At 41.5% G+C, this 12422-nt stretch overlaps 1 protein-coding gene across 10 annotated transcripts in view; it reads left to right on the forward strand.

Annotated features, from left to right (window-relative positions):
• Positions 1–12422, forward strand: part of SNX11 (sorting nexin 11) — a 313669-nt gene that overhangs the window by 156641 nt on the left and 144606 nt on the right. For 4 of the 10 annotated variants that reach the window (XR_003852223.1, XM_029573703.1, XM_029573706.1 and 1 more), the window contains exon 7: positions 6638–6669. The exons of 3 other annotated variants lie outside the window; for them this stretch is intronic. Coding sequence is in view for 6 of the 7 variants with exons in the window: in XM_029573703.1 (XP_029429563.1) it covers positions 6638–6669 (32 nt within the window). In the remaining variant the exon portion in view is untranslated. Of the gene's footprint in view, positions 1–6637; positions 6670–7855; positions 8976–9580; positions 12104–12422 lie in introns of those variants that run through there. 3 more of the 10 variants (XM_029573704.1, XM_029573705.1, XM_029573707.1) reach the window with 3 other exon arrangements.

A 12422-nucleotide genomic window follows, 5' to 3' on the forward strand; every position in this document is an offset into this window, starting at 1 on the left:
ATCCGGGCCAGGTGATTTACTAATCTTCAGTTTGTCAATCAGGTCTGCCACATCTTCTAGGTTCACCGTGATTTGATTCAGTCCATCTGAATCATTACCCATGAAAACCTTCTCCAGTATGGGTATCTCCCCAACATGCTCTTCAGTAAACACCGAAGCAAAGAAATCATCATTTAATCTTTCCGCGATGGCCTTATTTTCTCTAAGGGCCCCTTTAACCCCTCGATCATCTAACTGTCCAACTGACTCCCTCACAGGTTTTCTGCTTCGGCTATATTTAAAAACGTTTTTACTGTGAGTTTTTTCCTCTACAGCCAACTTCTTTTCAAATTCTCTCTTAGCCTGTCTTATCAATGTCTTACATTTAACTTGCCAACGTTTATGCATTATCTTATTTTCTTCAAGACCGTGTTAAAGTACACTTGGTCAGGGCCATGGCAACTTCTGTAGCGCACCTTTGCTCGGTGCCGCTTCCTGATATTTGTAGGGCTGCTACCTGGAGTTCTCTCCATACCTTTACAGCCCATTATTGTCTAGACAAGGCTGGAAGACAAGATTCCGTCTTCGGCCAATCTGTCTTGCGCAACCTTTTTGCAACTTGATGTACCAACACCCTGCCCGTTAGGGTTCAGGATGCCCTCTACCAAATTCCACCCCAGTTGTTGTGCCTGTTGTACGTCTTTGGGTACATTTGGTGCATATTCAGACATCCTCAGCTCGGTACTTACCTATATGTGAGGGCTACCATCCTGCTTGACCTGCTAGAAAGCAAGTGTTGCTTACCTGTAACAGGTGTTCTCACAGGACAGCAGGATGGTAGTCCTCACGAAACCCTCCCGCCACCCCACGGTGTTGGGTCTGTTACGTTTCTTATTTTATTTTTTGGCACTTACTTTAGCTTTTAAACAAGATTGAAGGGGGACCCCTGCTGGTTGCAGGGTTAGTGCCATCCTGGGCATGCCCAGTAGGTGCCAGTCAAAGTTCTAGAAACTTTGACAAAAGTTTTCCGTGATTGGGCTCCATACTGTGGTGTCACCCATATGTGAGGACTAACATCCCGCTGTCCTGTGAGAACACCTGTTACAGGTAAGCAACACTTGCTTTCATCTGTGTGGAAGGCGATTGACTGGTTAAGATAGAAGTCTGACACTATCTTGGGCAGGAACTTAGGAAACATTTCAGAATCTCCCTGCTAAAAAAATAAAAACAATTTAGTATAAGGTAGATAAGTCACTAAGGCCTGGAGCTCACTGACTGCATGCCAAAGTGAATGCCACCAAAAATATGAGCTTCTAGGTCAGGTATTGAAACTCAAAAGGAGCTTTCAGCAGCTGGGTCAATATCATATTGAGATCCCATGACACAGTGGGAGGCTTCAACTGAAGCAAGCCTCATGCAAAATAAACTATTAAAGGCTCTATAGCAGGGGTCAGGAACCTATGGCTCGGGAGCCAGATATGGCTCTTTTGATGGCTGCATCTGGCTCGCAGACAAATCTTAATAAAAAAGTAAAAATCTAACAAAATCCCCCACCCTCCTGACGCCCCCCAAGACCTCCAAAATTAATTTACTACAACCCCCACCCTCCTGACCCCCCCAAGACCTGCCAAAAGTCCCTGGTGGTCCAGCGGGGGTCCAGGAGCTGTCCGGGAGCGATCTCCTGGACTTGGGCTGTCGGCTGCCAGTAGTCAAAATGGCACCGACGGCCCTTTGCCCTCACTATGTCACTGGGGTCGACCAATGGTGGCGGTAGCCCCTGTGACATAGTGAGGGCAAAGGGCCGTCGGCACCATTTTGACTACTGGCAGCCGACAGCCCAAGTCCAGAAGATCGCTCCCGGACCCCCGCTGGACCACCAGGGACTTTTGGCAGGTCTTGGAGGGGTCAGGAGGGTGGGGGGTTGTAGTAAATTAATTTTGGAGGTCTTGGGGGGCGTCAGGAGGGTGGGGGGTTGTAGTAAATTAATTTGGTAGGTCTTGGGGGAGTCAGGAGGGTGGGGGGTTTTAGTTAGTATGGCTCTCACGGAATTACATTTTAAAATATGTGGTGTTCATGGCTCTCTCAGCCAAAAAGGTTCCCGACCCCTGCTCTATAGTGATAGGGGTTACCTTCCACATGGTACTAAGCACCAGCTGCACTAAGATGAACTCTGAATTAGTGTTCAGACCAGACTCCAAATGATGAAAAAGGTAATCTAGCAGGAGAAAGGGTATCTTGCTTTTCCCTCACATTAGAAAACAAACATCCTGCACTTTAAACCATAAGGTTTTCTCTTGGAATCCTTCCTGAAAGCCAGAAAAATGAGACATCCTCAGAAAAGTTCAGAGTTTGTGATTACCTTTCAAATATCCAGGCTGGGAAGGCTGGAGCCCCAATGTTTGAGATAATGTAGTATCCTCTAGTCCTGAGGAGGTATAGACTGGCACCACAGCCAGCTAGAAGACAAGATATTAAGAACATAAGAAATTACCATACTGGGTCAGGCCAAGGGTCCATCAAGCCCAGCATCCTATTTCCAACAATGGCCAATCCAGGCTACAAGTACCTGGCAAGTATCCAAACACTAGGTAGATCCCATACTATTGATGCCAATAATAGCAGTGGCTATTTCCGAAGTCAACTTGATTAGTAGCAGATAATGGACTTCTCCAAGAACTTATCCAAACCTTTTTTAAATCCAGCTACATAACTACTCTAACCACATACTCTGGCATCAAATTCCGGAGCTTAATTGTGCGTTGAGTGAAAAAGAATTTTCTCAGATTAGTTTTAAATGTGCTACTTACTAACTTCATGGAGTGCCCCCTATTCCAATTATCTGAAAGAGTAAATAACAGATTCGCATTTACCCATTCTAGACCTCTCATGATCTTAAAGACCTCTATCATATCTCCCCCTTCAGCCGTCTCTTCTCCAAGCTGAACAGCCCTAACCTCTTTAGCCTTTCCTCATAGGGGAGCTGTTCCATTCCCTTTATCATTTTGGTTGCCCTCTATACCTTCTCCAGTGCATTTATATCCATTTTTTTAAAAAGTTTTTTATTAATTTTTTTTTTAGATGCAGTGACCAGAATTGTACACAGTATTCAAGGTGCAGTCTCACCATGGAGCAAAACAAAGGCATTATGACATTTTCCGTTCTATTAACCATTCCCTTCCTAATAATTCTTAAAATTGTTTGCTTTTTTGACTGCCGCAGCATACTGAACTGACAATTTTTAATGTATTATCCACTATGATGCCTAGACCTTTCCTGGGTGGTAACGCCTAATGTGGAGTTAACATCGTGTAACCATAGCAAAGATTACCTTGTACTTGTGTACGTTAAATTTCATCTGGCATTTGGACACCCAATCTTCTAGTCTCACAAGGTGGTCCTGCAATTAATCACAATCTGCTTCTGATTTAACTACTCTGAATAATTTTGTATCATCTGCAAATTTGATTACCTCTCCTTCCATTCCTTTCCAGATCATTTATAAATATATTGAAAAGCACCAGTCCAATTACAGATCCCTGAGGCACTCCACTCTTTACCCTTTTCCGCTGAGAAAATTGACCATTTAATCCTACTCTCTGTTTCCTATCTTTTAACCAGTTTGTAATCCACAAAAGGACATTGCCTCTTATCCCATGACTTTTTAGTTTTCTTAGAAGCCCAGATACACTACATCTACCGGTTCACCTTTATCCAAATGTTTATTAACCCCTTCAAAAAAATGAAGCAGATTTGTGAGGCAAGATTTCCCTTGGGTAAATCCATGCTGACTGTGTTCCATTAAACCATGTCTTTCTATATGCTCTGTGATTTTGATCTTTAGAATAATTTCCACTATTTTTCCTGGCATGGAAATCAGGCTCACTGGTCTACAGTTTCCCAGTTCACCCCTGGAGCCCTTTTTAAATACTGGGGTTACATTGGCAGTACTTGTCTAGTCTGCACTGAACTTCTGCACTTCTGAAGTTACTTCCCCCCAATGTGCTAGAATTGCAATTGGTGTGGTGGGAGCTGGCATCGGGGTGCCCCTCTGCTGGATGGTCGAAGAGCAACAAGGGTTGGACTTCTGCCAAGACACTATGTCGGTGCATCAGTGCTTGCCATCTTTATTTCATTTATTTCAAATATTTATATTCTGTCTATAATCGTCTGCCGTTCTGGAGAAAGTTTTCATGGGTGATGATTCAGATGAAGAGAACCAAATCATGGTGAACCTGTAAGATATGGTTAAGCCTGATCAACAAATTTGAAGAGTAGTAAATCACCTGGACCAGATGGTATACACCCCAGGGTTCTGAAAGAACTAAATTAAATTTCAGATCTATTTCAATTAATTTGTAACCTATCATTAAAATCATCTGTTGGCCATCTTCCAGTCTTCAGGTACAAAGTAACCGATATTTAAGAAGGAAACCAGGGGTGATCCAGGAGACTATATAGACCGGTGAGCCTGTCTTCAGTTCCAGGAAAAATCATGGAAACTGTTAAAGAATAAAATCACAAAACATTTAGATAGACATGGTTTGATGGAACACAGCCAGCATGGATTTACCCAAGGGAAGTCTTGCCTTACAGATCTACATTTTTTTTTTTTGAAGGGGTGAAATAAACATGTGGACAAAGATGTGGTGCATGTTGACAAAGATGTGGTGCATTTGGATTTTCAGAAGGTGTTCGACAAAGTCCCGCATGAAAGGCTTCTAAGAAAACTAAAAAGTCATGGGATAGGAGGCGATGCCCTTTTGTGGATTGCAAACTGGTTAAAAGACAGGAAACAGAGTAGGATTAAACAGTCTGTACTCACAGTAGAAAAAGGTAAACAGTGTTGTGCCTCAGGGATCTGTACTTGGACCGGTGCTTTTTAATATATTTATAAAAGATCTGGAAAGGGGTACGACGAGTGAGGTGATGAAATTTACGGGTGACACACAATTTATGCAAAGTAGTTACATCTCAAGCAGATTGTGATGATTTGCAAGAGGACCTTGCGAGATTGGAAGATTGGGCTTCCAAATTGCAGATGAAATTTAACATGGACAAGTGCAAAGTGATGGACCAATAAAGCAGGAGGGTAGGCTATCTAAGAAAGCCATGAGGGCAACAAAGTAGATTAGATGCCAAGAGATATCAGATTATGACTTTTTATTGGAGACGTATTCTTAATAAAAGGAGCCCGACTCAGGCTGAGTTTCGCCCCCACATTGGGGCTGCCTCAGGGGCTAAAATACACAAATATAACTCAACAAACAGGTCATACAAAAAACTGAAATTATAGTACATATATAATGGTAACATATAAAATACAATGGCACTATTGTAATTAAAAAAAACAAGAGAACATTTTCAAGCAGCAATGGAAAAATGAAATGAAAATAAGTGCATTTTACCTGTATGAAGTGAACTTTTAATATATACGAGTTCAATCACACATCAATTGCTTCCTGATATTCTGTAAAAGTGTGCATAGAGAGGAATAAGTATGTGTAAGTAAAAAAAACAATTAAAATATTAAAAAATTGGGACCGAGAGGACAAAGAGCTAAACAGGCACGTTAAAATAAATAAATAAATAAATAAAATAAAGGCTGCATAGGAATCTAGCACCTATATTATGATACAGTGTACAAGGATAGATAGATAAATAGGTGAGCAGAACACTTATGTTCTCTTGTTTTTTTGATAAGTAAATATTATTGGACAAAGGATTATCAGTATTGGTATTTTGTGGATAATCAAAAAAGGATGTCAGAGTGCTTCTGTATTGCTCCATGGGGAGACCGCACCTTGAATACTGTGTGCAGTTCTGGTCACCACATCTCAAAAAGGATATTGCTGCACTGAGAAAGTGTAGAGAAGGGCGACCAAAGTAAGGGGCATGGAATGGCTGCCCTATGAGGAAAGGCTAAAGAGGTTAGGGCTGTTCAGTTTGGAGAAGAGACAACTAAGGGGGGATATGATTGAAGTCTAACTTGTTCAAGCCTTTCCATGATTGTTTTAATGTAAATAGTTTATTTACTCTCTCAAATAATAGGACTAGGGGGCATGCCATGAAGTTAGTAAGTACTTCATGTAAAACAAATTAAAGCAAATTCTTTTTTACTCAGCACATAGTTAAGCTGTGGAATTCATTGCCAGGATGTGGTTACAGCAGTTAGTGTAACTTGGTTTAAAAAAAGTTTACATAAGTTCCTAGATGAAAAATCCATAATCTGCTATTACAGTAATTAATAAGCAATAGGAGCTTGTGATTTATCTAATGTTTGGGAACTTGTCAGGTACTTGTGACTTGGATTGGCCACGGTTGGAAACAGGATACTGTGCTTGTTGACCCTTGGTCTGACTCAGTATGGCATGTCTTATGTTCTTATGTTATGTTCATGCTAAGTGGATTACAATTGACAACATAGAACAATAAACATGCAGCAACATCAGGCTGACAAACAAAACTTTTCAAAGCAATAACATAGTTTAAACAAATACATAATTCAAGAAGAATACCAGTAAAAGTAAAATCCAATGAAGTTAAAATGACCAATGTTTATTAAGTCAGGTCAATAGAAACAATAAAAAAAAGCTTCCTGAAATAGGAAAGCCTTAAATTTTTAACAAAATATTAAAAATCTGTCAAACTTCGTCCACAGGACAGAGTCTATAACGGAAAAGTCTCTTGAAGGTAAGCATATTTGATACTAGGGATTTCTAAAGAATTACCTCTGGTGGAGCAAAACAATTGAGTTCGGATATACTCTTTAAACAATAATGTCAGGTATCCTGGAGTATTTTCCCTGATAGCTCTGTAGACAAACAAGAATCTTCAATTTTATTCTCTGAGCAATGGGAAGCCAATACAGGTGTTGTAGTAAAGGGGGACACATGTCCTCAACAGGATACACCCAGAACTAATTTAGCTGCTGAATTTTCTAACAACTCTAGCACTTTTAAGCAAGTCTTAGGAAGACCCACCTAAAGAGAATTACAGTAAACCAGTAGTCAAGATGAGTGCTTGAACAATCGTGCAAAAATCAGCCTGATCCAGTATGTACTTCAGATGATGTAACAACCTAACTTTGAAACAGCCAGTAGATAAAACAGTCCTTATCTGATATTTAGAATTAAAACATGAATCAAACTGAAAACCTAAATTATGAACGTGATCAACACAAGCAATTGATTCTCCATTGAGAGAAGTGGGAAATCAGCTGGTCGGACTCTGGGCAATTCATAAAGCTTAGATTAAATATCAGACTTAGAATGCATTCAGTTTCTCACTACTAACAGACATTGTGATATTATGTCAATTGCCAGATTGGTGGTGGTATCCAGTTGTTTTTTTCTAGTTAATATTATCCATGTAGACTTTAAAATAGATATTAAAAGAAGCAAGTAAAGCACACAGTGGTTGTAAGTAATGTTAAAAAGTAATGAAGATAACATGGAACCTTGTGGGACTCCGCTTGTAGAAATGAACCAATGTGAATATAGTTCACCTATCCTGACCTGTTCTGAGGGGTCAAATAAGAGGTGAATCAATGAATTACATCACTACCAATGCCCAACTAAGTCTATCAAGGAGAATAGGATGTATGATATTGAAGGCAGCCAACATAGCAAGAAAAATTTCTGACGGCTGCCACAGAGTTCATTGTTTTTAACAGAAAATTATTCACAGCAATAAATGTCTCAGTACTGTCCTAAAATAACATTGGTCCTTGCTCAGGATGTTACAATTTTGTACCAAGTTGTTGAGCTGAATAAAAAATGCCTTCTCTAACAATTTCCCAAGGGAAATCAAATTTGAGATAGGTCTGTAGCTTGACAGATGATCTTTCAAAATTGTATCTTTTTTTTTTTTTTGACAGGTCTTATTATCGACTTTTTAAACATGTTATGAACAATACCTTCAGAAAGGGATAAGTTTTATCATATCTGCTAATCAATAAGCATAAATGTCCTTTGGAACATTCAAGACCCAAATAGGGTATGGATCCAATAACCATCTTATCAAATACTTTTTGGCTCCTTCTGCCTTGAAAACTACTGATGCCAAGATGGACTGAAAAGTAGGAGAGGGTCACATTTTCCTGGGGCTCTTTAGGTAGTTTGGTAGCTGGTATCTGGACCCCTGGAGGCTGTTGTGATTCCCAAGGATATTTTGAGGATGAGTTCTCCTCCTCCTTGGATGAACGCTTTGGGAGATTCACAGCTGCAGTCAGCATGTCTTTGTCCCCAGCATTGCGCTTCAACAGAGACAGATATCAATGTTTCCTTGGCCTTTTGCACAATGCATGGCATTGGAGCTGACTGATGTTGGCACCACAAAAGCGGAACCCTGTGCATTCTTCAGGTGGAAGGATCTAGATTATCTATTTCTACGCTCCTTCCTAGTGCTCAATGCCCCTTCTATTTAAATGCACCATCAGCAGTCAGTGCAGCTCCTGAGTCTCTCCATGTGTATTGGCTGGATTTGAGACTCTTAAAAAGTTTTTTCCATGAGCATCAACCATGAACAATGTCCTCTAGGAGTCATCTTCTTACATGGGGAGCACCCCAGATGTCATGGTCATTCTCCAGCCAAAGTACACATCTGTCTGAGTCTGTGATAGTTATGATGTGTTCACATAGGGAGCTCTTATCGAGCTGCTGACAGTTTTTTTCCAATGCCCCAGAAAGAAAAAAAAACATAACGAGGACAAATCAACTGACTTGATGGTAAAAGGTAAAAATGCAATTGTCTGCTTGATGTGCTAATATCTGTGCGTCATGCATCTGGAGATAAAAACCACAGAAACTTTCCCTACCCAAGGAGGCTAGAATAATGAGAAACTATTGTAAAAACCAGTTCCTGCATACAGGAAAACATTTTAGTAGGCAACAGAGAGTAAGTTCCATGACTGAAGGGACTCCCCAGCAACACAGTGATGTAGGCCATAAGAACATAAGAAATTGCCATGCTGGGTCAGACCAAGGGTCCATCAAGCCCAGCATCCTGTTTCCAACAGAGGCCAAACCAGGCCACAAGAGCCTGGCAATTACCCAAACACCAAGAAGATCCCATGCTACTGATGCCAGTAATAGCAGAGGTCACTCCCTAAGTCATTTTGATTAATAGCAGTTAATGGACTTCTTCTCCAAGAACTTATCCAAACCTTTTTTAAACCCAGCTACACTAACTGCATTAACCACATCCTCTGGCAACAAATTCTAGAGCTTAATTGTGCATTGAGTGAAAAGAATTTTCTCCGCTAAGTCTTAAATGTGCTACTTGCAAACTTCATGGAGTGCCCCCCTTGTCCATCTATTATCCGAAAGTGTAAATAACCAATTCACATCTACTCGTTCAAGACCTCACATGCTCTGTTGAACATGCTGACAGTTTCTAGCAGCTTTGAAGTAATCTTCCTGCACCAGGCTTTTGACGGATGATATTATCCCTTGGTGTGAGGACTTGGAATCCTGCTTATCCACAGCGAATATTTATTGCAGATAGTAGTAGCCTTGGCAGCTGGTGGTGACAGAGGGTGTCTCTTCTCTCCCTCTGCTAACTTGATGTTTGTATTTTTTTTCTCCATCTATTCTGGTCTCAGAAATATCAAAGCCAACATCGGTCCCTAGGATTGGTTCTTTTCTATGCAGATTTAATCTGAAGATCAGCAACTTTGGATAGATGCTCTGGAAAACGAAGGACACTGACTTCCATGGAGAGTGATATTAAACCAGAGTTTTCTTACTTTTGATCTGTAGGAGCAGCTGTTTGGAATCAATCTACATTTAACAAACTGTCAATTATAAGTGCATAAACTGTTCCAGAGCAGGCTGTACTGCACTCCTAGAAAGCTAAAATGCTGTGAATTCTGATAATTATCTGCTTGGGAAGATCTCTGAAACCTGCTGTGTAATTTCTGGGGCTAGGGAGCACTGTACAGAGGCAGAGGACAGTGCTGACATGGACAGTGGTGGTGGGTTTCTAGATTAGGAAGACTACCGGTATGTACCCAATTTTTTCTGGGCTATAATCAAACTGTAAATACCCTTTGTCAGTGGCTGTACTTATAACTTGGGAAATATCTGAAGTTGAGAGAATTTCTCCATAAGTTTTGGTTCTGGGATAACCATTCTTAAGTTGACTATTTTGGACTCAGCAGTAAAGGAATTTTGAATCCTTGGAGAAGGTTTCCAACCCATGGAATATACAAGTCTCTCAATGCAATTCTGAATCTTGCTCAGATTCCTACCTCTGCTTTTTTTTTTTTTTTGCACAGTTCTGGGTGTGTAATTTTCCCTTTATCAGTCAACATTTCAGTAGCTATAGTTTTGAAAAGTTTAACATGAGGTCCAGTAGCTGGTATTTATGTATTTAGTGCAAATATAAGCTGAGAGCATAGCAGGGAACTCTAAATTAGAGTTTACCAAACCTGGTGATCCTACAGCCAGTTAGGTTTTCAAAATATCCAGAATGAATATGCAAAACACACTAAAAAAAAACAAACAAAAAACAGTATATGCAAATATTTCATGCATATTCATTATGGATATCCTTAAAGCCTAACTGGTAGTAGGACTACTAGGGTAGGGATATCCTGCATTACCTGTAGTAAATAATTCCTGGTTCTCATGCTGGATTACATTGTACTGTTACTGGGTCTGACAGGAAGAAAAAACTGCCATCCTCCCACAAAGATCTGTCACTGAAAGCACTTGAGAAAGCTAAATGCAGGTTTGTCCATATTAAGTGTGAGAGATGAATTCCTGATGGAACTAGAATGTGTGTAAAGTTATTCCAAGTTTACTGTCATAGTGAGACTGTAGAGATGTGGGTGCTTATGACCTCACTAGTCATCACCTGGAAATAAAACTGCAGTTAATGATAACATGGAAGAGAGAGAGGATGGTTATCCATTTAATGTTCCAAAATTAAAAACCAGTCTGCCTTAGGTAGGAGGTTAATTTGCAGTTGTAATCAGAAAATATTACCTCACTACAATGAGATGAGAAATCCTGTTCATTGTGTTGTCAAAAATAATTCAATATGCCCAGAATTTTTTTTTAATATTTAATTTCAATTGCACTTAAAAGAAAAATGTAAAAATAATAAAGGGGAAAAGACTTGAGACCTCTGGTTTGCCAGACAGGTTATCTATCTAAGACCATCAAATAACAGGTCATAAAAAACTGAAAAAGTGATACCATATATAATGATGATACTGCCTGTGAACATTTACGGCCCGATTTTAAATGGCCTGTGTGCGTAAAGAACCGGGGGTTACATGCACAGCCGGGTCTTGCACGCACTGCGCACATAACCTTCGTTACGCGCACAAGAGCTGAGCCGAAGAAAAGGGGTGGGACTGGAGGCGCTGGTACAGCAGCCATTTGCCGCTGTGCTGGGGAAGCGAGTGCCAGCAGTTGGCCCGGCGCATGCAAGTTGCTTCTGCTCCATCATTGTTGCGAGAACAGCTTCCGTGAGCGGCATGCTGGGGCCTGCCAAATTCTGCACAGGAGGAAAATTCTGCGCTCCGCAATAGCACAGAATTCCCCCAGGACTATTCACTGACAATCTTTCATATGAGCACTGAGCTTATAGGCCCCAGGCCGGCCTTTGCTTGCGGCAGCCTAGGGCCTGCCAAATTCTTGCAGCTGCTGTGCAGGAGGGAATTCTTACTTCAGGATTCCACATTTCATGGCAATTGGAGTATTTCTAAGTGCAACTTATATTTAAATTCAGTAATTCTTTTTTACTTTGACCATGTTTGTGCTGATGGTATGGAATTTACCATTTCCTAGCGTGTAGCAGATGGACTCAAAACAAGTGGGTATAGTGTGCTCGTGCTAGCAGTTGGAGACTGATCTGACGTCAGCACGGGTACATATACCCCCACAGGAAGTGAAGCAATTCAGTAATTTCCGTCTCCAAAGCAGTTTGGAGCTCCTTCACGCTCGCTGAGCATTCTTCCAAATTCTAACTAAATTCCTAGACGATATTTACTAACGACGAGCCCCGCACTCCTGCGGTGATACCAGTCGGTCCCTCCCCCAGTTGAGTTTCCCGAGGGGAATTCCGTGGTCCCTCGGAGGTAAGTGCCTCGGTCTGGTGGCCGGCTCACGGCAAGACCTGCCCCCGAGCGAGAAGGGCTCGGGCGCGGCCTAGAGGCAGCCTCGGTCCCGGCGTGGACTTGGCCCCCGAGCGAGATGAGTTCGGGCGCGGCCTAGAGGCAGCGGGTGCACCTCCTCGAGTGCGGCGGTGAAGGTATTCGCCCTCTCCCCCCGCAGCCGGAGACCGCCCGGGTTGCAGCCGGGAAGCGCCGAAGACAAGGTAAGGCGTATATATTTACTTGTTGGTCTCCGAGGATCCAAGGAGAAGCAGAGTGTGCCTCTGGGGCGGCCAGTTAAGTGGGCCGCCATTTCGACTGCCTGCTCGCCATCATCTTC

Source organism: Rhinatrema bivittatum, chromosome 12 (genome assembly GCF_901001135.1).
Source record: "Rhinatrema bivittatum chromosome 12, aRhiBiv1.1, whole genome shotgun sequence".
Lineage (NCBI taxonomy): Eukaryota > Metazoa > Chordata > Amphibia > Gymnophiona > Rhinatrematidae > Rhinatrema > Rhinatrema bivittatum.